Below are 26,461 nucleotides of genomic sequence, written 5' to 3'. Positions count from 1 at the left end.
AAAAAACTTGAATTAAAAATCAACAGGTTGTAGTACAGTTGGCAGCGCAAAATTATGGTGACCGTGAGCTATTAAATAGTATTCTCTCAGTCCCATTAAATATGAAACATTTGGTTTTCGGCACGAGATTTTATTATAGTGTTGTTTTGTGAGTTAATGGAGATTAAGTAAGGGAAAAGAAAAAGTAGAGAGAGTATTATTTCCATTTTTTAAAATATTTTTCATTTTCAATAAGACAATACGTAACGAAAAACGTTTCAATTTTAATGCAACAGTGGAAATATTACAATATGGAGTAGAAATTATAATTAACTATTTATTAACTCTAGAAAGTCAGTACCGAATATCAAACACATGGAATAAGATTGCAACTGGCTATCATATACTAAGCGTCATATACAGGGAGTACTTCTTCGTCCATGAAAAATAGTTTCATTTTTTTTTGGATGTCTATTTTTTCTATTTATCTCTATTACTTTACTCACTTTTTTTCTTTCTTCTCTTATTTTCTTTATTTCTCATTAAAACTCGTACTATACGATGTGTTTCGGACGGATCGAGTATTACATTAGGTTTTATTTCATCAGCCGCTGTATGCACGGTGCCGGAATAAGGCAATACTTGTTAAAATTGATTCATTTGATTACGGCATTATGACTCATGAGTAAACAAACGTGAGTAAGTAAAACATAAACGTGCTGTTTTCCACTCATTTAGTAGTAACTCGCTCCTATAAAAGACTGCCCTAACAACATGCAACAAAACAACAATATTAACACAAAAATGGCGGACAAGCATATTCTACTGGTAACCTACCCCGCTCAGGGCCACATCAACCCGTCTCTCCAGCTCGCCAAACGCCTCGCCAAACGCGGCGTTAACGTCACAATCCTCACCAGCCGCTACGCCACCGCCGCCATCTCTCCATCCTTCCACCCCCTAATCGACGTCGTTTCATTCTCCACCGCCTTCGAGTGGTCCACCCAAGACGCTTCCAGATACATGAAAGAGCTCTCCCACCACGGCACCAAGGCCATCGAAGCCGCCGTCGCCGCCCGCCCCTACACTCGGATCGTCTACAATCTCCTCGTGCCATGGGCAGCCCGCGCCGCCCGCCGCCTCGGCGTCCCCTTCACGCTCCTCTGGATCCAACCGGCAGCTCTCTTCGGCGTCTATTTTCATTACTATAATAACAAATTTGATCCTTCTGATGAAGTGATCGAGCTGCCGGGGCTGCCGCGCCTCCGCCGCGGCGAACTGCCGTCTTTTTTTCAGGATACGAGTCCGAGCACGTTCGATTTCGCGATTGCGCTGTTCAGTGAGAATTTTGAGATTTTGGACGGAGAGGATGAGAAGCCGACGGTGGTGGTGAACACGTTCGACGCGTTGGAGGCGGAGGCTCTGAGAGATTTGGATAAGTACAGATTGCTGGCGATCGGGCCGTTGATTCCTTCTGCTTTTTTGGACGGTTCGGATCCATCCGACGTCGCCTTCGGAGGTGATTTGATTCAGAAAAGTGAAAATTACATGCAATATTTGGATTCTTTGGAGAGGGAATCGGTGATCTACGTGGCGTTCGGGAGCTATTTGGAGCTGACGTGGCGGCAGACGGAGGCGATAGCCGAAGCGCTGGTGAGGATCCGGCGGCCGTTCCTGTGGGTGGTGAGAGGCTCGGATGAGAGAGAGAAGCTGAGGTGTAAGGAGGAGCTATTGAAGAGAGGGAGAGTGGTGAATTGGTGCAATCAGGTGGAGGGGGAGATTGTGGAGGCAGATGAGATCGTGCGGTGTTTGGAGATGGTGATGGACGGCGGAGATGAGAGTAGGAAGATGAGGGAAAACGCTAAGAAATGGAGGGATTTGGCGAGGGAGGCTGTGGACGATGGTGGAACTTCTCAAGTTAATCTTGGCATCTTCTTGAATCAAATTGTCGGCGGCCGTTAATTAATAACGGTTTGATTATCACTTAAATAAACAACAATATCCAATATGAAGTACTCTTTTAACAGTCACAGATGAAACGAGTCATCCAGCAAAAATAATATTTTTATTCATAAGATGAGTTATCACCCATATCAAATATGGCCGTAGTATATAATTAAACAAGATAATATTAGCGAGGTGAGGTGTTTAGTAATTTAGATTAATTGATGGATTAAATTATAACGATGATAAAAATTTATTAAAATCATGAATCAAAGAAGGAAAGTAAAGAGGGGGGAGAATAAGCCGGATAATAAGCCGGAGAAGCCGGAGAATCAAAAGTAAATTAAAGCAGGATATAAATAAATCATTGATTGCATGAGGCAAACTTCTTGAAATAGTCGTGTCTGGAAAATCGTATCTCAAAACGGGTTTATAAGTTTTATGTTGATTTCCAAATATAGTCGTTTATTTTGATTACCAAAGTATAGTAGATTTACACTGTTAGGACAAACTATATTACCAGTATTGATTGTTTAAGACACTCTACCAGTCCACCCTAATATTATTACTCCACACTTCACGTTTATATAATGCATGGCAATGAGACGATGTTAGTTGGAAAAATGTATAAGTACTACTACTTTAATTGACCCATGACGCGTCTCTTTAACTTTATTTAATGAGCTAATTAAATAGTACCTACTCCCTCCGAAATGGAAAAAATGACTCAACTATAAAGAAACAGAGGGAGTACTATATACGGAAGAAGTGGAAAAAGTGATGTAATTATGTACTTGAAAATCAGAAAAATATTTTAGAACGGTCAATTATGAATCTCAATTAGGCCAAATACTTAACTTAATTTATTCATATCGTTGCACTTAAACAATATTCAGGATTTTGCACTTAATTATACGTGCGTTTTAATTAGTTTGCAAGGTCCAATAGCTCAGCTCCTAAGGCTTCTTTTAGGAAGGGCCGAATTAATCAACGAAGGCTCCTTTGTATAAAATGAAATATTACAGCAATTAACGAAGGAAAACATAGAGAAAAAAAATCACATTATTGATCCTAAAAAAACTACAACTACTCCCTCTGTTCCATAGTAATGGAGGTGTTTATTTTCGGGACGGAGATTAAGAAATTAAAATTGTGTTAGGTAAGTTGAGTAAAGGGAGAATAAAGTGGAAAATAAAAAAAGGTAGAGAGATGAAGAGAGAGAAAACTAAGAGAGAATAAAGTAGGTGTGAAAAATATGTTGATTTTTACTAGAAAGGGAAATGACTTTATTACTATGGAATGTACCAAAATGGTAAAATGACTCTATTACTATGGAACGAGGGAGTACTTATTAAGCATTTCAAAACAATTATTGTAATGGGCCGAGACTATGACTAGAGATTTGTAGCATGTACTTATATTTGCCGTGAGTCCGTGACACTTAATTGTCACTAAATTTATACTCATTTGATGCGAATATCACGTTGAAGATTATAAGTTTTGAGCCACAAATTAACTAAAATCATCATATAAGAGTCTGGATTTAAAAAAAATAGTAGCATATCTTACAACAAACATTGTTCATCTTTTAAAAAAAATGGTTCGTCTTTTAATACGATTCTGAAAGTACATATATAGTCGTTTTCATACCCAAGTCTTATTGGTGCACATAGAATTACGTTGGCCAGAAATTGAATGCAAGGTTAGCTAGAGAAACATAACGGTAGCTGGCATGTGCTTGAAAGATGGGTGGCGCATGTTTACTACTTTCATCCATACATTATCACAAATGCTTTGTACAATTTCTATCTAACTTAAGCATAGGTAAGATAAAATACTATGGTGGTGATCGGTTTTCCAAGATAAATAATATCAAGATACATTTTAAGATTGAGTTGTGAGATTATTTTAATCATAGGGGGTTAGTTATGACTAATTATTCATCTAGGATTGAGTTGTAGAGTTGAATCTCATGAACCAAACATATTACAATCTTGCAAACCGAACACCCCCTGTATGTAGTAACTTGACCTTGAACAATCAGGTCAAGTCATATTAATATTCGTACATTATAAAACCATTAAATTAAAATACTGTGTTGGATAAATAAAAGGGCAATGTACTCTAATTTTGGTCCATTCCACAAAATAAATTATTCCATAAATCATAAATTGTTCACATCAATTTCGCGAATGAATTTTTTTTATGAAATTATAGTCGATATGTCATTCAAAAATTTATGTGTGGATATTACCTCGCGAGTTAAGTGATGTTGTGAATTTATAAAGAGAAAGAAGTCGTTTCGTATATAAGATTAATTTGACTTGTGATAACTATGACACACAAATTTTTAAATCTTTCTAGTTAAATTTTAAAATTACATGTTAGAATTTGACAATTCTTGATAATGAATACTCCAAACACCCCTATAGGCTATATATATACTTGTATTTCTCTTCTTCGCGACATAGGAATCCTCTCTCCACCACCGGAAATTTCCATAAACAACCAATAACTCCACAGAAATGGGCCGCCGGCGCGTGGTGTTGGCAACATTTCCGGCACAAGGCCACATCAATCCGGCCCTCCAATTCGCCAAGCGACTCCTCAACGCCGGCACCGACGTCACCTTCTTCACCAGCGTTTACGCATCTCGGCGCATGGCCATCTCCTCCGCCGCCGCATCCCCGCCGGGCCTCGACTTCGTCTCCTTCTCGGACGGCTACGACGACGGCCTCAAGCCCGGCGGCGACAGCGGCCGCTACATGTCCGAGATGAAATCCCGCGGCCAGGAGGCCCTCCGGGGCCTCCTCCTCCGCACCGACGCCTCCTTCCTCGTCTACTCCCACCTCTTCTCCTGGGCGGCGGAGGTGGCGCGTGACGCCCACCTCCCCAGCGCCCTCCTCTGGGTCGAGCCCGCCACCGTCCTCTGCATCTACCACTTCTACTTCAACGGCCACGCCGCCGCCGTCGACGCCGGCTCCGACGACATCCGCCTCCCGCACCTCCCGCCGCTCGAGCAGCGCGACCTCCCGACGTTCCTCCTGCCGGAGACGCCGGAGAGATTCAAGTCCATGATGAGAGAGAAGCTCGAAACCCTAGACGCCGGCGGAGCCGAAAACGGAAAAGTGAAGGTGCTCGTGAACACTTTCGACGCGCTCGAGCCGGACGCGCTCAGAGCGGTCGACAGGTACGAGCTGATGGGGATCGGGCCGCTGATCCCCACAGCGTACCTGGACGGAAGAGACCCCTCCGACAGATCATACGGAGGCGATCTCTTCCGTGCACCAGACGACGGCGGCGGATGCGCGTCCTGGCTGGACGCGCAGGCGCCGTCGTCGGTGGTGTACGTGTCCTTCGGGAGCATGCTGAAGCTCCCGAAGGCGCAGATGGAGGGGATCGCGGAGGCGCTGCTGGCATGTGCGAGACCCTTCCTCTGGGTTATCAGAGGAGACGAGGATGAGAAAGACGAAGAGGAGCTGAGCCACGCCACGGAATTGGGGAAATTGGGGAAGATGGTGAGGTGGTGCGCGCAATTGGAGATTCTAGGGCACGGGGCGGTGGGGTGCTTCGTGACGCACTGTGGGTGGAATTCGGCGGTGGAGAGTGTGAGTTTGGGGGTGCCGGTGGTGGCGGTGCCGCAGTGGTTTGATCAGGGGACGAATGCGAAGCTGATGGAGGATGTGTGGGGGTGCGGGGTGAGGGTGGGGGGAGGGGGTGGGAGTGAGTTGCGGAGGTGTATAGAGATGGTGATGGATGGGGGTGAGAAGAGCAGGGCAGTGAGGGAAAATGCGAGGAAATGGAAGGATTTGGCGAGGGAAGCTATGGCGGATAATGGATCTTCGTTTAATAATATCCACGCCTTTCTTCAACAAATTTGATTAATCTCTGCTTTTTATGGTGTTAATGATCATCAACTGTCATTGTGTTCTTCTCTGAGACCATAAATAGAATAAGTACATCTTCCTTCCACCGTCATTAATCGGCACATTTTGACTCAGCACGAGTTTTAGTTAAAAAAAATAGCAGAGATGGAATAAGGAAGGTAGTGAAATGAAGATTTTACTTTTATTTTTTTGTTTATAATAAGTGGGTATAAGTTAGTGTTTTAGTAGAATATGGGTCCATTATAAGTAATAGAAAATAATACTCCTAAAATATAAGTGTGACAAGTATTGGCTGGATTCGGGACAGGTTAGGGATGCTCTCAGTGATCGACAACGCACATTACTTGTGTATTTTTTAAAAAGATTGAAGGCTTCTCTCTCTCATCAATTGTGGTCGATTTTACTCCAACCTCCAACCATGCGGTCTCCGTTACTTTTTCTTTATCAACCAAAGAGACAATATAATCTCATTAATTGATAAATATTTTGTTTTAAATTTTATGATTCATAAGCTCAACTAGCGATACTTCTGATGAAAAATTCCTATCATTTAAATTGTGTCTTTTGATTGATCCCATAACGTATATTTTTCCTTAAATATGTGACATTTATTTTATGAGACGGACACTTATGTGGAATAAAGGTAGTTACAACCACCCTACTACGTTAAGTGAGTTGTGAACCGTACTCGTGGAAAAGATCCAGCTTCTATATCACCACTAATTTTGCCGAAAAAAGAGTTTCATGAGATACTTGTGAGTACTCGTGAAACTTTCTATTTAAGAAAATTTCTTTCTCTCTAATAAATGAGAACCATTTTTTTTACTAACATATTTTTCTTTTTATGGCTTACTTCACTAATTTTATATTAAAACTCGTGATGTTTGTAAATTCCTATTTTTAGGATGGCTAAATTATCAAGCAAAAAACTCCTGAGAATTACTATCACGAGCCTAAACTATTTATTGGGCTGTGAACTATATAGTTCTTTACGTTACCCAACTACACATATTGGGCTAGACTTTTCTCCTATATTCTTTTCTAAACATTTTCTTTCAATGGTAGAATACATAAACAATTATGAATTTTTATCGGAACATGAAATTTTGTTAGCATTTCAATGGGGAGACGAATTTAAGTAGAAGAATAATTATGAATTTTTATGTGGACATGAAATTTTGTTATCATTTCAATGTTCAAACTATTTGTATATGACACGAGGGAGACGAATTTAAATTTCTATTTAGTCTAACTAAATTATAAAACTAGAAACACAAGGAGGGGCAAAGCCTATATAGACTGGATCATTGGAAGGGACAAGGGTATGCAGAAGGTTCCATGAATTAAGTTTGTCACACATTCAACCAAATACAACAAATAACTAAATATATACATGATGACATTTGACATATGAAAATAATGAGTAGCCATGTGCAACTCATATTGTTTCTATATTTATATTTAAAACTAATAATTCTTTGTATCATTATCCCCAAACTACTTTATGTAAATAATTATATATAACAGCAGGATCCATCTAAAACCAGCAATATTAGTCTCATTCATTATTCTATTTATTATTACATCCTTAGAGACAACTGTCAACTTGTAAGAGAAACTACAAAAAGAATAATGAATTAGTCTACTAATCTAGACATATTAGAATTAAAAATGTGAAGTAAGAAGAAAGAATCCTACTTCATATCTAGCCGGCCTTTTTAACCGGTTGAATCATGCTTGGATGTTGATTTTTATTAAAATAAATGATGCTTATGTTTTTTTAATGTTAATTCATAATCATGCATCAGCAATAGTAACAGTTTTTATGCAACTATTTGTTCATAGTACTATACATCATAATTCATAGATTGTGTAAATAAAACAAATTAAAAGGGTCAGTTTAGTAAAAACATAATGTAATTAGTATTTCATTGTCTTATAAAAAATGACACAGTTTTCTTGTTTATTTATAGTACCTAGTAACAATTATTAATATATTCAATTACTTTCTATTTCTGCATTTATATATTCAAATGCCATTTCTTCATATTTAACATACTGAAACACATTTCCTAAAACTAATATCTTGTCATTCCTCAAATTAAAGATGATAATTTTTTAGGAACATAGGGTAACAACATCAACCAAATTTGAGTTAAAATTTAGAAATATTAAATATTCACAATTTATGCATATTTATTTTTGTTCGTATCTAGTGAAATTTACATGGTAGGTATAGTTTATAATCAACACCGACCACTTTATTTAAGATATAGCTAGAGATAAAATCATATCTCGCTTGGTCAATCGATTATCCACTCATTTAAAGTAAGTAAAAAATTAGAAGTGAATATAGTTTTAGTAGTAACTTTTAATAATCCATCTTTATCCACTCTATTTGATCTAGTAGAAAAACAAAATTCTTACTCCCTCCGTTCCACAGTAATAGAGGCATTTCATTTTCTACACTCGTTTTGAAGAGAGAGAATAATGTAGAGAAGAATTTTATCTATAATATTCTCTCTCTTACTTTACTTTTTCTCCACTTTAACTATTTATAATTATTTTTTTCAAAATAAGTGCTCAAAAATAAAATACCTCTATTACTATGGAATGGAGAAAGTATTTATCGATCCAATATCGACTGAAAACAAATACGTACTACTAATATGGTATGCATAATTAGTGCCTATTTTGGTCAAAAAGTAAATTTCAAGAAACCAATGTATAAGAATTAAGCAAATAACGTATGATTCCTCAGATATAGTATATGTTTTGTATTTTGAGGATTAGGTAAGATACATCTGGTTTAACGTAGATATAGTTTTGCTTTAAATTTGATGACTTTGTCACGCACCTTCGAAAATGTCATTTATAACATGATTTCGATTATGCTTGTAAATTAGTAGATTTGAAGTATAAATTAAACTATCAAGTTGCATTAAGTTTCTGCATAATTTAATCACGAAAATTAAACGTGACTCAATCGAATGAAATGAATGCGCAGTTTTTTAATTTAACAAATAATATTCAAAATAAATGATTTTTATACTTTATTTGTCCCACGAGAGCGTGCAACTCTTTTCTTTTTAGTTCTATAAGAATATGCACTCTTTTCTTTTTAGTTCGTCTCAGACTCTCACACAACATTTGTTTTTTAGCACGAGATTTTATATAGTGTTGTTTTGTGAGTTAATGATAAGAGAATAAAGTAAGAGAAATGAAAAAGTAGAGATAATGTTATTTCCAATTTATGAAACGTTTCATTTTTAATGAAATAACCCGAAAAGGAAAATGTTTCATTTTTAATAGGACCGTTGGAGTACTTTAATTACTTTTTCTTTCTACCTTTCACTTTGTTAATTATACATTAAAACTTGTGGCTAACTAAAAGTGCATATTCTTATGGGACGGAGTATGATTTTGATAGACCTATGCTTATGATATTTTGGTTTCTTGTTACATTTGAATGTAATAATATAGTACTAGTATAAAGTTTAACAATAATTTAGGGAGGAACTTTATCTGGAGAAGAGACATTTTATTTGGGAGGAGCACTTGGAGAAGGATCTCTATCTAGTTGTGGATCAAAATCTCTGAGTGTAAGTGATAGAGTGAGAGATGTGAGGATGTGGGCGTATAACAAGTCAGCTTCTTTCTTTGTTTCTGATTTTATTTGCAGGTTCCTCGTATCTTGGGACAAGAAGAAATGAACCACTTCATTCTTCAAAATTGAGGATGTGAGGATGCGCGCGTATAACTTTTGGTTTGGTTTGTCTTGCAGGGCAAACTAAACACCAGACAAAGACTGTTTAGATTTGGCTTTCCTGGACACGAGATAAACTATGCCTCTTGTGTAGGGAGGAACCTGGAATAGCCGACCACTTCATTTTTAGTTGCAGATTTTTTAGTAGTCTGTGGTATTTTGGATGCAATTGTTGAAATCTCAACTTCTGCATGCCCAAGGATCCAACATCTTACTTTATTATATGGATGGACATGTCGTTCAAGAGATTTGGCAAGAAAATTTGGAGTTCTCTCTTGTATGTGATATCTTGGTCAATTTAGTGGATTATTAATAAATTAATCTTGAAAGGAATGAAACAAAACTCATTCTTTGGAGGTTTGGAGTATAAACTAAAGGGTGATGTTCAAATTTTCCTTATTCACCCAAGTAAATATGCAAAGACTTACATGAAATTAGAAGATGATCATAACATAACTAAAGTGACAAATCACATTGGATGGTTAACACAAATTCGAAGATGACCTAACGGATTATTCCTTGTATGCCTGGTAATTGTGGCTATCCATCTTTATTGTGATTGACTGTTTTTGGTTGGTGGTTTTTTGGTTGTCGAGTATTTCTTTTGGACTTGTTTTTTTTTGTTATGATTGTTAGGTTGTGGACTTGTGGTGGTATATTAGTTTTGTGATCCTTTTTATTTTGGAGGAGCTTTGTATTTGTTTAAATTTTTGTACTTCTTTTCTCACCACCGATATGAATAATCCAATAGAAATTAATTGGTCGATTCAAATTTCGTATGTGAAAATGATGGAATATTATTTGTAGAAATTGAAACAAAATAATACCGTGTGGATTTAATGAGGAAGGGTAATAAATGAAATGGAGCAAGTGACTGAGCGGAAAATGGTGGAAAGAGAAGAGAGATAAGAAAGAAATTTATTACAGAAATTAAGTCAAAGATAAATAATGTAGAGAGATTGATTCAAATAACATTAAGATAAAAAAAAAATAGAATATAATGTGAAAATATCTCAAGTGAGATTATACTAATTTTCTACAGATAAGTATTTCATGTTGTACTCTAAAACTCACATTTTTGAGAAGGTCCTTTTTATTGTTAGTTTCATGCACATCCTTGACAATGATCTTAAAGCATTTAATACTATTTTATTTTTTAAAAAATTATTCATATAGAATATTAAATTTTATCAAAAACTATTCTAATATAAATTATTAGAATATAGGTCCCTAAAACCACAAATTTTGATTAAAATTTTATATTTTCCAAAAACTTTAAAGTTAATCTCAAAAACCATAAACTCAGGCTTTGTTGCGAATTTTCCGCATAATTGAATTTTTCCAATCCATGAGAAATTCACTACAAGAGATAAATTCATAATTTTTCGACCAAATTTAAAGTTCGTCGAAAATACAAAATTAGGCCAAAGTTTCTGATTTTAAAGACAAGTTTAAATTTATTAAATCTTGTATCTAAATATTTACTAAATACACTAAATATTATAGGCAAGTAATATTATTAAATATATAAATATGATCACTTAATATAAAAACTTTTAATAAAACCAAAAAAAAAATAGTCACAAATTGTGTTAGTTAGAAATGATAAAGAATAAAAAATTGTCATAACGTGATTATTTGTTTCGTAATTTTTGGGTATTGGGAAACATTTGTATGCAAACTTAAAAAATTGGTATCTTCACTTTTATATAAACAAAAGGAAATTAACTTAATTCTGAAACGAGTTCAGCTTCACTCCACCCTTCACGCAACGCAGAGCGCCATTGAAAACACTAATTACAAATACAAACCAAATAAAGAAATTAGCCGAAAAAACACAGCGAATCGCCAACTACTCTCTCTCTCTAGCAACCACAATGGCCACGCGCCACCGCCGCCTCCACCACCTCCTCATCCTCCTCTCCCTCCTCAGCCTCACCGCCGCCGACGACTCCGCCGCCATGTCCAAGCTCCTCTCCTCCCTCTCCCCCGCCCCCCGCGGCTGGTCCTCCTCCGCCCAGTTCTGCACCTGGAGCAACGTCAAGTGCGACTCCACCAACTCCTTCGTCACCAACATCAACCTCGACTCCGCCTCCGTCTCCGGCACTCTCCCCCCCGAAATCAACCAGCTCTCCAAGCTCCAATCCTTCGCCGTCCAGAAAAACTCCCTCTCCGGACCCCTTCCTTCCTTCCAAAACATGACCTCCCTCCTGCAGATCCTCCTCGACGACAACCAATTCTCCTCGATCCCCAACAACTTCCTCGCAGGCCTCACCAATCTCCAGGTTTTCAGCATAAGTGAAAACGAGGCTCTCGCTCCCTGGCAAATCCCTGCTTATCTCTCCGATAGCTCTAATCTCGTCAAGTTCTACGCCAGCAATGCTAGCATTAGCGGCGTCATTCCAGATATCTTCGCCTCCTTCCTCAATTTGCAGGATCTGAGGCTTTCCTACAACAACTTAACCGGATCTCTCCCCGGATCCTTCTCCGGATCGGAGATTCGCAACCTCTGGCTCAACAATCAGGTCCTAGGGCTTTCTGGAACTATCGATGTGCTTTCCGATATGCCTCAGCTGTCTCAAGTTTGGCTTCACGCGAATGCGTTTACTGGTGGAATTCCTGATTTGTCGAATTGCCCTAATTTGTTCGATCTGCAGCTCAGGGATAATAGGTTTACTGGAATAGTGCCGCCTTCTTTGGTTAATCTGCCTAGTCTTCTTAACATTACACTGCAAAACAATAAGCTGCAGGGACCTTGCCCTAAGTTTCCGGATAAAGTTGAAGCTGATTTAGGGATTAAAACTAACAGCTTCTGTTTGCCTGATCCCAGGCCGTGTGATCCGCAGGTGACCGTTCTTCTTGAGGTCGCAGGTGCACTCGGGTATCCGATGGCGCTAGCGGAGTCGTGGGAAGGGAACAATGCTTGCCAACAATGGCAATTCGTCCACTGCGATGCGCAGGGGAGCAATGTGACGATTGTGAACATGGCGAAGCAGGGGTTTTCGGGCACTATATCGCCTGCGTTTGCTAATCTCACTTCGCTGAGGACTTTGGTGCTGAGTGACAACAACCTCACAGGTGACATTCCTGCTGAATTGACTACGTTGCCTTCGCTTCAGACGTTTGATGTGTCGAATAATAACTTAACCGGGCCGATTTTGAGCTTTCCTCGTAATATAAGTTTTTTATATGGTGGAAATGCATTGCTTGGTAAGAGTGGTGGTGGAGGTGGTGGTGGATCGGGGAAGAGTCCGGGGCAATCGGATGGGGGCTCTGGTTCTTCGAAGAAGTCTCCATCGGTTGGTATGATTGTTGGTGTGGTTATAGCTGTTTTAGTGTTTGTTGGGATTCTGTTGTTTGTGTCTTATAAATGCTATTTGAAGAGACGGCATAAGAGGTTTAGTGTGATTGAGGGGTCTGAGCAAGGGAAGGAGATGGTGATGGGCAATGGAGTGAATGGGGTGAGTGGTTATGCGGGTGTCTCGGGTGAGATCATGAGCCAGAGCAGTGGTGATCATGGCGAGATGCCTGTTTTCGAGGGTGGCAACATTGCCATCTCGATTCAGGTTCTTAGGGAAGTGACTGACAATTTCAGTGAAGCGAATATCTTGGGTAGAGGAGGGTTTGGGGTCGTGTACAAGGGTGAGTTGCACGACGGGACAAAGATTGCAGTGAAGAGGATGGAGTCCAATGCTATGGGCACGAAAGGGATGAAAGAGTTTCAGGCAGAAATCGCGGTCCTAACCAAAGTCCGTCACAGACATCTGGTCGCACTGTTAGGTTACTGTATAAACGGCCACGAGAGGCTGTTGGTGTATGAGTACATGCCGCAGGGGCATTTAGGCCAGCATTTGTTTGAATGGGAGGAGCATGGCAATCAGCTTCTGACCTGGAAACAACGGGTGACAATAGCATTGGATGTGGCCAGAGGAGTTGAGTATCTCCACAGCTTGGCGCAGCAGAGTTTCATTCACAGAGATTTGAAGCCATCGAATATACTCCTGTCCGATGACATGAGAGCCAAGGTGGCGGATTTCGGATTGGTGAAGAACGCACCTGATGGGAAATATTCTGTTGAGACGCGGTTGGCTGGAACTTTTGGCTATCTCGCCCCTGAATATGCTGGTATGAGTTACCTTTTCTTTTCTTTGATGCTTATATCTATGTATAGTATTGTTCAACTTCACTTACTGCAAATTCTAACCTTCAATTCATGCTTTAGATTAAGTTTTTAGCTTGATATTTTGAGTGAGTTTGTATGTTAGTATTGAACACTGCATTTTGAGTTTTGTGAGTTTATTGATCATTAGAATTCAAATATGCATTCTATCTACATGATTGAATTTCTTAGTAACATTCTAAGTTTTTCATCTCTTCAGCTACTGGAAGAGTAACCACAAAAGTCGATGTGTACGCCTTTGGAGTTGTGTTGATGGAGATTTTAACTGGTAGAAAAGCCCTCGATGAGAACATGCCAGACGAGAAGTCCCATCTGGTGACATGGTTCCGCAGGGTCCTTATCAGCAAGGACAACCTCCGGAAGTCCATTGACCAGAATCTCCAGCCAGACGACGAAACCTATGAAAGTATCTGCAAGGTTGCCGAGCTGGCTGGCCACTGCACTGCTCGCGAGCCATTCCAGAGGCCCGACATGGGGCATGCAGTGAACGTCCTGGGGCCGCTCGTGGAGCAGTGGAAACCTTCTAGAACACAGGAGGACGAAGGTGATGGCGTCAACCTCCACATGAGCCTCCCTCAAGCCCTCCTGAGATGGCAAGCCGATGAAGGCACTTCTAGAATGTTCGATGATATCTCCTTCAGCCAGACGCAGTCGAGCATCCCCTCGAAACCCACTGGATTCGCGGACACGTTTAGCTCCACGGACTGTAGATGACCGGCCGGAGAAATTTGATGAATGACTGGAGAAATTTGATAAAAGGTTAAGTCTGTTTTCGAATGTTGCATGTTGTATTTTATTTTCCTTCAACTCATTTTTGAGCCTCAAAAGGAAGATTGCTAGTTGTATTTAATTTATTCTTTTTTTTACTTGACTTGTACAATATTATAGCTCTATTTTTGGAGAAAAATGTATTGATGGATTGTGTTGATCTCTAACTCTTTGGATGTCAAGAAATCAAGATTGAAAATTTCAACATGTGTTGATGTATCGTTTTATTCCATTTGATATTTATTGAGCATATGATATGAATACAATTTTCAACATGGATTTATGAGTTTGATTTATATATTTCATAAATAAATAAAAAATCATTGACAATTGAAATATTAGAGTTTCACATGTATAGAGATATGATTCATTTTGAATTGCACCTAGATTTTAGGATTAAAATTTAAAAACAATGATTTGAAGAATCAGCTTTCATCGCTGTAATATGCAATGGGGGAAAAAATGGGAAAAGAAAAAAGAGAGAAAAAACAAAGTGGTTATGAATTTCTGACATTAAATTTCTTAATAATCATTCCAGGCTGTAGAAACTTGCTTTATTCTCTTGTTTTTTTCTGTTTCTCAGATTTCACACGTCTTTAGATATTTGCTGTAATAAAGCTGGATACGCGGAGATAATATACTAATATTAGCTATATTTTTAATTTTTATAATAGAAGCAAAACGATAATGAATCAATGATCAATTGTATGCACAATCAAAATACTCTTTGATTAAATCTTTAAGTTTAAAAAAATTTATAAATTAATTTCAAACTTTTATTTTATTTTTTTTAAATTTGATTTGCCTAATTCAGTTTTAATAACTATATCCACCATGCCCATGGACTTAAATTTTAGAAAAATGTTGTCACTAAAACACTAATTCAGGAGGGTTCGGAGTCAACCAGTCCAGACGCCAATGTACGAGGGTCGTAAACATCGTTAAATTTAGTTAATTCAAATTTTGGTTGACTATGTCTTTGTTTTTCAAAACCGGTCTTTTTCTTCGATTTTTGGATTTATCTTTTGTACTATGTACGAGGGCCGTAAGCATCGTTAAATTTAGTTAATTCATATTTTGGTTTACTCTGTCTCTGTTTTTCAAAATCGGTCTTTTTCTTCTATATGTGTGACTCACAAATCCCATTTTTTGGATTATCTATTGTACTATAATTTAATAGAGTAGTCTATTGTTAGGTTGTCTTGTGAGATTGACTCGGTCCGAACATAAGCATTAAAATGCAAGTGAATCTTAATCTAGATGTCATTTGGCGAATTTTAATAAACAATTTTTGTGAAATAATAATCCAAATGGAAGCGACTCGAAAAAAACAATGCTAACATATATAATATTGGTATGAATTCGGTGCGATTCAAGAAAAAAAGTTGTTTGTTTGTATCACATGGGTTGTGGAGATATGGGGCATATAATTGTGGAGGTAGTTCTAAAACTTTAAATTGAATTAATAAAATTTCATACAAGTTGCCGATGACACGACACTTATTAAAATAACAATTTTGTTTGAGATATATTCATAAAAGAAAAACAATTGCTGGCAAGTTCGAAATTGATGTTTAGAATTATCAAATTTAGAAATTCTGTGATGCTTTTGAAAATTATTTTTGGGTTATCATCTTGTGTTGCAATTTTAGTCTTCGAACGTCCAAATTGCAATTCAATTCGAACGGTTGGGAAATTCTATAAAACAAAAATTTAAAAGAATAAAGGGTAAATAAGACTAAATTTAACTGGTATAATTCATTTTAATACAAATGTACACCAAGAACAAAGTCAAATAATCTTTCTTTATTAGACCTATTTGATCAAAATTATAGATGGATAATACTTGGTGAGACAACTAATCATTGCAATTAGTAGCATGAATCTAGGGTTCATGAGATTATGCAATATATTAACTTGAAACTGAAATTATGAACTGAATCTATGGCATATATTGGGGAAATTCAGTGTTTTTTTATTCAAATATTTAATACTCCTATTAAAGCGTCAAATCTAAATAAAACTCGTAGGATATTATATAACATGAAATAAGTGTTTTAGAAATTATTATATCTATTGATCATAATTAAAATTATGTCGTGAGAGCGCCGTTTGGTAGTGTTAATAATGTTGATTTGACCAACTTCTACAACAATTAAGTATACTTGTTTCTTTGACAATCTTTCCTTTCTTTTTGAGAGGAAGGAAATGGTATGTGCTATCAATAAAGTAGGGATTGATAATGTTTAAATTTATCCTTCATATCTTTAAAAGGTAGTACTACTCAACTATATATCGTTACAATTCCCTTCAATTAAACAAGAAAGGGTTGGCACTTTGTCACATGACTCCTATTGTTACCTTTTTCTTTATTTGTCAAAACTCTCTTTAAACACTACCTCAGTGCGATCCTTAATTTTTGGCAAAATTTAGCTGTTAATAGTACCTTTTATTTTAAAGTAATGTATTATTTATTTGATTTTATTTTGAATTTATAAAATTTAATTCATGCTAAAGATGCATGGTTCGAATGAGGCTGTTGGGTAAAACAATAACTGGATTGACAGTTATAGTTTTAGAACTGGAATAACTTCTCACGTGTTAAACAAGAACATGCATACCAATTTAACAATTGATTACTAATTAATGAAAACTGACGGTTTTGAATCGAAATCGAAACCACAAATTCTTTTAACGAATCAGTTTCGGTTCAATATTTCTAGAATGAAACCGATGATTTTTGAACCGGCAACATCTCTATCACGTTAATAACGTCACTTAAGTTGGGTATGTTATGGAATTCAAATTCCCTTTGTCAAGACTCAAAATAACCAAACACCTTCACGTTTTCGATGTGATCAAACCAAAAATCTCCCTACCTGTTTGTTTCTCACAATTGACATTTAGCTAGAAAAATATTATTTATATATTAGGAGTACTAGTATTTTCTAAAGAATACATTCCCTGGTGACAAAGAGTTCAACATTGAAAGGGATTATAAATCATGACTTTTTTAAAATTACATTTTCAAATTATAAAACAATTTTCAATTTTTTGATGTCTTACAAAATATTCGAGCCAAAAAATCGCAAACAACCAAAAAAGTAGTCTCACAACCGCTCTAAACCCAAGCAAAAATAACAGACAACAATCAAGAAATGACAAAATTCAAATCATAGAATTAATGGATATCAAAGAAACGAGTAGAAAGACTGTATAATTAAATCAAGTTTCATCCAAAGTCCAAACACAAATATGGCTGCACTTATTTTTCTAGATACAATCCACAACACATTTTCTGCTGCAACCATAGAATTTATTTTACAGAGCTCAAATCCAGATGTCGGAGGTGCAATCTCCACCGGGATACCTCATTTCGTGGGCAAGGGAGGGGCCATCCGGCTCAGCTCCGAAGTCCACGAAGAACCTAGGGTTGATCTCGAGACCTCCCCTCTCCGTGTCCACATCAATCTGGAGCATGTGACCGCCTTTCTCCACGAGCTCAGGATAAAACTGACGGTCCCAAGTGCTGAACAGAGAGTTTGTGGCGTACAGCCGCTTCCCGTCCAAGCTCAGCTGTATCATCTGCGGCCCTCCTCTTAGTTGGTGCCCCTAAAAAAGTCGATACATTGTGGAAAAACTTCAGTATGACTGCATACATTGAGATGACACTATGAGTACTCGACTCAACAAAAGGTCATTCAAGCTCATTTAAGTGAAGCTCGTTTGAACTTGAATCTAATGGAACGGAGGGAGTATTATCTAATAATTTTCATTCTAGTATTATTATACTGAAAATGAATTTAAGTAGAAATGTTACTGGTGAAGAATTAACTAATATCTAATGGGATTAATATGAAAATTGATCTAATTTAGAACATTAATTGAACTTGAGCTTAACACTACTCAGCTTGGCTCAGCTCGATTACACCCTGTGTCTGATAATCTATAGACCTTACAATTCAGTGACATAGTTCTTCCTTAAGAAGGGAAAGAGGTGTACCTGGACATCTGGTACGTCGGTCTGGTATGTTGTTCCATCTTCTGCCTCCACCACCACAGGACCTCCATTCCGGATGGAACCTCCAACCCAAACCTGGCCTGCCAACCGCGGATTTGCAGGATCTTCGATGTTATACTGTCTTATGTCTCCGTGAAGCCAGTTGGCTAGGTAGAGGAAGCGATCATCGAGGGATATGAGGAAATCAGTTATAAGACCGGGCATCTCGGGTAGGATCCAGTTCTGCACCTTGAGTGGCTTCACTGATATAGCTAACTCGTGACCCCAAGTCTCATCCGGCTTCTTGAAAAACCTTACCATATTGCTCGTCAAAGCACACCCCACGAAGCCCGTATCCTTGGCTGGATCGTGCAAGAACCGTATCTGTGGATAGATCATCGGAAACACCCTGTTATATATAAAAAAAATGCTACATACGGGAAAATGATGATGTAGTGTGCACTAGTAGTAACCTCCAAAGGTAGGAGGCCAGTATTTCCGAGATCCAATGTCTGTTTCAGCTCTCCTCCTGGCCAGCTGTAGACGTGCAAATGTCTCCCGTATAAACCCTCGGAAACATGCTGAAGGTTGAAACCTTTGGTGAAAGCGGCAGGAGCTCCCCATGACGTGCTGATCATGGTCTTGTGTCGAGGCTGGTACCAGAAATCGTAGCCATATAGGGGGCTGTGCCCTGGTTTCTCCCACCTGTCGTAAAATTAAGAGCATTAGCCTTCTAAAAACAGAATTGAATCACACAACTAGTCATATAAGGTCGAAGACATGACTTTAGCAATCACAAGTTCAGGTCGAACAACGGGTTAAAATACACCTTACTAATCCACGAGAAGATATAAACAGAGTCTACCTTCCTTTGACATTAAAATCGGAGTCCAGCAGTAGAAATCCATTCCCTTCAGCATTTCCATCTTTATCTCCAAGACACGACACCATGATTTCACCTGAGGCGAGGCAGTGAGCTGTGTGGGGATATGCCAACCCCGTCTTCTGTACTACATCCTTGGGATCAACAACCTTATGCAAAGATGGAGCCCTCGGATCCTTCTGAGTATCAACGGCATATATCCTCCCAGACCTGAGAAGAGAGGCATTAGATGTCATAAGTTGTAAAGGCAATCTCAGACATTGGTAAGGCCACACTAAACTGAAATGTTGCTAAAAGTAACTGCACGAACGAGCCAAGGGAAACGCACAAACATAGGCATACTTACACTAGCGAAGGAAGGACAAGAAACCGCCGTGCAGCTGATGGATCTCCGTGGCAAGAGCTGCAGGCATTCCATCCAGAGTGGTGCAGCTCGTCTCCGAGGTAAGGCATGGGCAGCCGGTGGATGACTTGAGAATACGTTGGCGAATTCGGATCAATATCCACAGTTGCAAGGTAATCTGGCTTCTCCTTCCCTGTTCCTGCCAGCATTAAAAAAACACACCAAGATTTCCAAAATCTAATCAGGATCAGCAATTCAGCATCACCACCTACACTACTAGATGAATTTATCCCAAAATTTTCCAACTCTATGAAAAAGGGTTTCAACTGATAATCAAATCCCCTTGAAACCCTAAGCATAAGCCACTGATGCAATTCTCTTTTCAATTTCACCCAATTATCCACTACTATAAATACAGAAATCACCATACCATTTGCTCATGATTGACTTTAGCATTCCACATCAATAAAATTTCAAGTAACAGCACCTCAATCACAAACATTCCACCACCAAAAATGGAAAAAAGGGGGGGGGGGGAAATAAATCATGACAAAACACTAGCAAAACTACCCATCAAATGAAAGTAAAGATCAAAAATTCAAAAAGCAGAAAGGGTGAGAATTTTACCAGTGTATATACAAGTGACATAGATAAGAGTTTCCTTGGGGCCAGCCATGGCATCAAGCGGAGTAGCGTAGCCAGGCCCTTTCTTGCAGCACCCATTTTCCACCTTTGCATGCTGCAATGAAGCCAAATCAATATCTGTTGCCATCTCCCTCTATCTCTCTCTAGCTTTCTGGCTCTCTTATCTTGTTCTTGCTCAACGCCCAGATCCCAAACTACTGAAAAAGATAACGCCTTTAAGGTTTTAACGAGTAGAATTATGGCACGCAACGCAAGTACAAACAAATTGATTTATACATGACGATGCAATCAGTATAGGCTTGCTTTGTCTCCATACAAATTTGTAGAAAAATGTGTCTAGGTGCAATGGCTCTAAGGTAATTTCGGAAAGATTAGTTTGATTTTTATGATTATTGCCGCCGTTGATTCACAATCAACGACTCAACGTAACAATCCAAGTTTCATTTTTTTCTCATTCAATTTTCAAGTTGTAGAGAAAAATCAATTGATTTTTAGGTAATTTGTAAAATAATAACCTGATAATTTTAAAGTATTAGAAATTTAGAACCAAATTAAATAGATAGCACTCCTTCATTCTACTACAGTGGATGAGTTTCTTTTTAGCACATGATTTTTAAAAAAATTATGTTAAACGAGTTAAGTTAAAAAAAGAATAAATTAAAAAAAATGTAAAGAGACGGAGTAAATAATAAAAAATGCGCCGACTTTTGCTATAAAGGAAAATGGCGAAATAATTTTATAACTATAAAACAGAGGGAATAATAAACTAAATAAGAATAGTGCTTAATAATGTTCAGGGTTTATGGTTAATATTTTTCTATGACAAACCCATCCAAAATATTGATATAATCACAACTTTTAATGGTATCATCAATTATATCCTGATTTTTTAAATTTGTTAAATTTATGCTATACAATAACTTTTAATAACTGAATCAATTTTATCTCATTGTTTCAACTTATTAACTTTATTATAATCTTTACCATTTGTATCGATTTCTATAATCAGAATTACCTTTTGCCTCGTACTTAGTATATTAATAGAAACCATCATTGGGAAAAAATTGAGATAAATACTTACTCACCACGAGGCATCCAATCACAATCCTTATCTTTGTAACTGGGCGCATATTAATTGATCAATCAATTTCCTCAAGTTTATATTCCTTTGTCACATAATTCCACACACACACACAAACCAAAATCAAATAATTTAATCTAGCAGTGATAATTTAAATATTACACCATATATTTTTTGTTAATTCATTTGAAGGCGTATGTGTTTCCCATGTGAATGAGCTCCCCAAGAAATACACTTTATGGGTAGTATAGTTGTTTATTATAAAGCTTTGAGGATATGATTATGGGTTTGTGTTAAAATGACAACACATTTTAAAGTGATATTGTGACACCACGTATCTAATAACATTATAAACACTACACATTAATAGTATAAATGCTAGATATTGCTGTCTAGCGAATTGGATATTGCTGGCCGAGAAAATTTACTCTTGAACATTTTTTATGATTGCCACATGACAGCTGATTATTCGTCCATATGTACAAATAATTGACTAAGAATGATGGCATGGTATTACTTTAAGAGGTGTTGTCGTGTTAACGCACCCCTATAATTATGTAAACAAAATAACTTTGTATCTCCACACAACGAGTGCATAAATGATATTCATATACTTATACTAATATTTTATAAATTGAATATATTCATTATTCACAGCAGATAAAAGTGTATGTTAAGAAATGTTAAGAAAAGTGGGTGGAAGAAAGTTAGTGGAATAGAGGTCTCACTTGTATATATTAATTTAGATGATATGTGAGTGGAATGAGTTAGTGGAATGTGAGATCTCTTTACTATTTATGGTAATTATGAACTGGAATTCTTATTTGTGGATGAACCAAAATGGAAAAATAGGACTCTTATTCGTGGACGGGAGTAATACATAAATGATTTCATAACTATAGGATTATTAGTTGAATTAATTGTGAAATAGAGTAGATTTGTTTTTCTCAAATAAAAAAAAATCAAATCTTATGTATATAGCTAGTCTTGTTCTAGATTTTAGGATAACAGATTGGATATAGAGTTATTATTTTATCACGAGTTTAATTTTGAGCCACCTTTTATCATGTAGAAATAAAAAATAAAAAAAAAGGTATGTATACAAGAAATAAAGTGGGCAGCAATGATGGAGGTGTGGTGGCTAAGCCATGATGCTATCCACCACAAAACACCTCTATTTTAAACTCTTAATCAAGTTTTAATTTTTATCAATTATAAAATGTTTCACTTTACATTTAATCAATTAATTCGTATTTCTTTTTCGTATTCAGTGATGTAAAGTTAAATGATTCATTTGTTCCTTTCTCCAAAATTAATAAATCTCTCTCGACTTTCTCTTATAATTTAAAGTATTTTTTAATACTACCATTTCTAAATCAGTGGCTGACTTTGTCAACTAGAATATACATTCGACATCACATTCAAAAGGCCATGTAGACATTAGAAAAACATGACATAATTGAAAAAAAAGTTACCATTTTCTGGTATTTTCCAAATAAAATATTAAGTAATAGTTCCAGTTTAGGTGAAGTGCAGCACCCTGCTCATAGTGCATCTTCCACTATCTCCCAACTTTATAATCTTTGCTCAATCTCAGTGATTGCTCAAAGCATAATCAATGGAAACAAAACACACTACCTTTCTTCTCCATCTCTTCTTCTTCTTCACACTCCTTAACCTCCTCACATCTCCAATCAACGGCGCCTCCCTCAATGCAACGGCACCCTCTCCATCGCCATGCACAGGCTCAATAGCCGAATGCAACAGAGACTTGGAGATGCTGATGGAATCAGACATCAGCAGAAGGTTTCTTGAACAGAAGAGATACATCTCACCGGGCGCTCTCAAGCCCGACCAGCCTGTTTGCAACGGCGGAGCAGCAGGCCAGCCTTACTCCAGAGGCAGCGGCTGCATCCCCGAGCCATCCAATCCTTACCACAGGGGATGCTCCAGATACTACCGATGCAGGGATGATGCGTGACTCCTCTCAGCCCGGCCTCTCGTGCTTTCTTTTTTTTTGTATTTCGTTGTTTTCTTTTTTGTATTTGCTGTTCAATGGTTCTCATATAGCTATACAGAATGCCTTCTGCAACAATCTATTTGACAATAATGCATTATTAGCTCGTGAAAATTGCACTGAATGGGAAGAAAAAGCCGCGTACATTGCACGATATGTAGTCGGATCAACATAATTAGGGCGCAAATAACTATAGAAACCGGTTTCTATGAAGATTTTAAGCAGTAAATACAATAGTTAAAACTTGCAGAAGTCACAAATGAGGCTGCAGCAATTATCTGAGGTGCTTTCTTCGAAACCAGCTGAAACATACGCTGCTTGGTGCTGTGAGCTCATTTGAGATGTAGCTTCCAGACCTCTCGAACATTGGATGAACCATCAGCAACCTCAGCAACCAGAGAAGAGGAAAGAAGACCTGTAGACGTTCATATTAGTACATTCACACAGTCGAGAGTTTACATTTACTATTTGTGCTTCAAATGAAACAAATGAAACCAGAAATCTTAACAATCATTGTAGTGTTTTCTTTTCATATTTTTAGGGGGAAAAGAAAATCATGACCATCAACAAAGAAAATCATTATTTTCTTTGATATGAAGCAAAATAAACACAGTGCACTGATGTCTTAGAATTGCTCACCATCTTTTTCGACGAGAGAGAGAAAGCGCCTTGATCCTCCGCCAACCCCAAAATAATATTTCTTTGCTGCCATGTACACAACTCCATGGGAACTACTCAGGCACTGGTGAAAGGAAACGGAAGGTGCTCAGAGAGAAGTGATTAAAAAGAAAAGGAGAGATTAAAGAAACTAAATTAAACCTTCTTGATAAGATTGTACAGATTTGGCAGTGCAGGAATCGAGTAAACTGTCTCTGCCATAAGTATGACATCATAACCAGTTCCCTGATCCAGAATCGAGTGCACTTCACCCCAGTCGCCGGAGAAGAACCGAGTCTCAGTGCTGATGCGGCCTTCCTTCACTTCAGCAGACAAATACTGAGGATTCTCTTCCATATTAGCAGTAACATTGGGAATGGTGAGGCACCGGAGGACTTCTGCGTTGAAGTCCTGGAAATGCACAGCAGCTGCCGCCTAATGCAATGAAAGCAACGGTCATGAAATCGCTGATATACGAGGCAAAGTTGATTAAAATCGAAATGTCAGTGCACCTTTACTTACCTTTAGGCAAGCAAATATACCAGGAAGTCCATGGCCGCATCCAAGCTGATAGATGAAACGAAGTAAGCATTAAAGGAAGCTCAAACACAAGAGTTACTATAATGTGTCAGCCATCACATAACCTACTTCAGTTATTTATCACATTCCAGTTTTTAACAAGAAACCAAAGCATCGAACTCTGTTGAAAACTTTTTAGTCTATTAGTCTTTTACGCGTATCATCCAAAGACTAAAAAAATAGAGAAGGTATATAAGATAGGGAGTTAGGAACTAGATATTACACTAAGAAGTTCATGAAAATCTCAAAATTATTCTCCTATTTCCAATTGATGATGGATATCTCCTATGGAAACAAAACATTATGATCTTTGAACCTATCTTGAAAAATAGTAGCTCCATCATAAACAATGACTAAGAGGGCCTCATTACAGCACAAGTATGCAAACTAAAGTTTGTCGAATCACCTTAGCATTAAAGGCCCACCTCAAGAACTCGCTTCCCGGTGAAAGACAACCGCCCATTCTCCATCTCTGAGTTTAGTGCTGCAATTAAATCTAGTGACCCCTCCCATAGTTTCAACCCTCCTGCACCCATCCACAAAACATCGATCACTCCGAAAGCACATACAAATGAATGGGCAGAGAGCACAACTATAAATATGTAAAGGATAGACATACTCATCGGTATGCATATAAAAAATCAATCTTGAAACAATACCAACCTTCATATTTACCAGGCACTAAATCAGAGTTGGACAGTGCAAACACCTCCTCAGTGCTTACCCTCCCCTGCAAGAACATCATCCAATTCAGTTCAATCAATACTGTTCAATTAAGTAATTCCAAGCCACAATCCCCTAAAAAATCAAGAACAACAAGACCAAAATTGTTTTAAAAAGCATTCCAAGTATTAGAGTTTCGAAGTTTACAATCAAATAAAGATATCGGAGAGAGTTGTCACTGACCTTAAGTAGAGTAAGCCCAGCAACATTCACAGGCTCCATAGAGCACTTCGCATCTGCTGAAACCTGCAGTTTTGATTTCGTATATAGTTGATTATTAATCAATCAATTGAGTGTATCTTTTTTTTTTCAAAAATAAATGTGTTTTGGTTGAAAAAGAGTACCTCTGAGAGGAGAACTTCAAGGCAAGGCGGCGGGGGAGGGAGAGGCTTTTCTGGGAAGTCTAGAAAACCCAATCCAGAAGTGGGTTTGTCGCCGAAGAGACGAAAGATTGCTTCTTTAGGTGCATCGTTTGATTTGTCGGACGCCATTGTTGTTCAGTCGAGCTTCAGAGTTGTAGTTTAACTTTACGTTTAAGGTTTCAATTGCAACTTTGAGTAGTTAGAAATTAAATGAATGGGCCTTCGTTCCGTCGTCAATTGGGCTTTCCAATCCAGCTTTAATCCATTTAATCAACTAGATTTAATAATTAGATAAATTTAAAAATAATCGATTATATCGTAACTTTGATATATTCTCAATTGTTCCAAATAAAAAAAATCTGATGTACTTCAGGTCTGAATTTATTGACTTGACTGACAAAGTGTATTATAATATGCCGTTTAAGTAGCCGAACATTTTCATCACATAGTAACATTCTTCGTTTGTCATAATTTCCTCGAATGCTAAATTATGGATTAACTGAGGAGAATGATGAATTTGTGATATAATAAGCTATTTTGTAAGTTTCTAATCCCAAGTATGATGTTTTTTTTATAATTTGTGCTGTTTTTAAAACGAATAGTCCAGATTTATACAAATAACTAAAATAAACAATTTTTGTGCAGAA

The 26,461-nt window shown here is 37.5% G+C and overlaps 6 protein-coding genes across 7 annotated transcripts; 4 read left to right on the top strand and 2 right to left on the bottom strand.

The window, feature by feature from the left end:
• The first annotated feature begins 783 nt into the window (after positions 1 to 783).
• Positions 784 to 1,991, top strand: LOC125196696 (UDP-glycosyltransferase 75C1-like). Its single transcript, XM_048095306.1, has one exon. It carries the CDS (start codon positions 784 to 786, stop codon positions 1,939 to 1,941), a length of 1,158 nt encoding a protein of 385 aa, XP_047951263.1. The 3' UTR covers positions 1,942 to 1,991.
• Positions 1,992 to 4,376: 2,385 nt separating this feature from the next.
• On the top strand, positions 4,377 to 5,901 carry LOC125193030 (anthocyanidin 3-O-glucoside 5-O-glucosyltransferase 1-like). The gene has a single exon (XM_048090734.1). It carries the CDS (start codon positions 4,449 to 4,451, stop codon positions 5,802 to 5,804), a length of 1,356 nt encoding a protein of 451 aa, XP_047946691.1. The 5' UTR covers positions 4,377 to 4,448; the 3' UTR covers positions 5,805 to 5,901.
• A 5,431-nt stretch (positions 5,902 to 11,332) lies between these two features.
• LOC125194209 (receptor-like kinase TMK4) lies at positions 11,333 to 14,731 on the top strand. Of its 2 annotated transcripts, XM_048092304.1 has the most exons (3): positions 11,348 to 12,247; positions 12,407 to 13,701; positions 13,956 to 14,731. In XM_048092304.1, the coding sequence occupies exons 1-3, from the start codon at positions 11,454 to 11,456 to the stop codon at positions 14,468 to 14,470; spliced, it is 2,604 nt and encodes an 867-aa protein (XP_047948261.1). In that variant the 5' UTR covers positions 11,348 to 11,453; the 3' UTR covers positions 14,471 to 14,731. The 2 variants fall into 2 exon arrangements, with proteins under 2 accessions (XP_047948260.1, XP_047948261.1); XM_048092303.1 differs by having other exon boundaries at positions 11,333 to 13,701.
• Positions 14,732 to 17,713: 2,982 nt separating this feature from the next.
• Positions 17,714 to 20,661, bottom strand: LOC125195782 (selenium-binding protein 1-like). The gene is made up of 6 exons (XM_048094012.1): positions 20,378 to 20,661; positions 19,754 to 19,949; positions 19,390 to 19,617; positions 18,998 to 19,229; positions 18,528 to 18,908; positions 17,714 to 18,136 (listed from the first exon to the last, which is right to left on the bottom strand). Exons 1-6 carry the CDS (start codon positions 20,520 to 20,522, stop codon positions 17,855 to 17,857), a joined length of 1,464 nt encoding a protein of 487 aa, XP_047949969.1. The 5' UTR covers positions 20,523 to 20,661; the 3' UTR covers positions 17,714 to 17,854.
• A 2,433-nt stretch (positions 20,662 to 23,094) lies between these two features.
• LOC125195380 (protein RALF-like 32) lies at positions 23,095 to 23,457 on the top strand. The gene has a single exon (XM_048093537.1). It carries the CDS (start codon positions 23,095 to 23,097, stop codon positions 23,455 to 23,457), a length of 363 nt encoding a protein of 120 aa, XP_047949494.1.
• A 160-nt stretch (positions 23,458 to 23,617) lies between these two features.
• On the bottom strand, positions 23,618 to 25,972 carry LOC125194279 (histidine protein methyltransferase 1 homolog). Its single transcript, XM_048092415.1, has 8 exons — positions 25,797 to 25,972; positions 25,636 to 25,698; positions 25,393 to 25,459; positions 25,155 to 25,255; positions 24,673 to 24,717; positions 24,313 to 24,585; positions 24,133 to 24,235; positions 23,618 to 23,908 (listed from the first exon to the last, which is right to left on the bottom strand). The coding sequence occupies exons 1-8, from the start codon at positions 25,941 to 25,943 to the stop codon at positions 23,826 to 23,828; spliced, it is 882 nt and encodes a 293-aa protein (XP_047948372.1). The 5' UTR covers positions 25,944 to 25,972; the 3' UTR covers positions 23,618 to 23,825.
• Between the last annotated feature and the right edge of the window lie 489 nt (positions 25,973 to 26,461).

Source organism: Salvia hispanica, chromosome 6, assembly GCF_023119035.1.
Source record: "Salvia hispanica cultivar TCC Black 2014 chromosome 6, UniMelb_Shisp_WGS_1.0, whole genome shotgun sequence".
Classification (NCBI taxonomy): Eukaryota; Viridiplantae; Streptophyta; class Magnoliopsida; order Lamiales; family Lamiaceae; genus Salvia; species Salvia hispanica.
The sequence above is the reverse complement of the archived record's forward strand: the minus strand, read 5'-3'. Positions and strand labels throughout refer to the sequence as shown.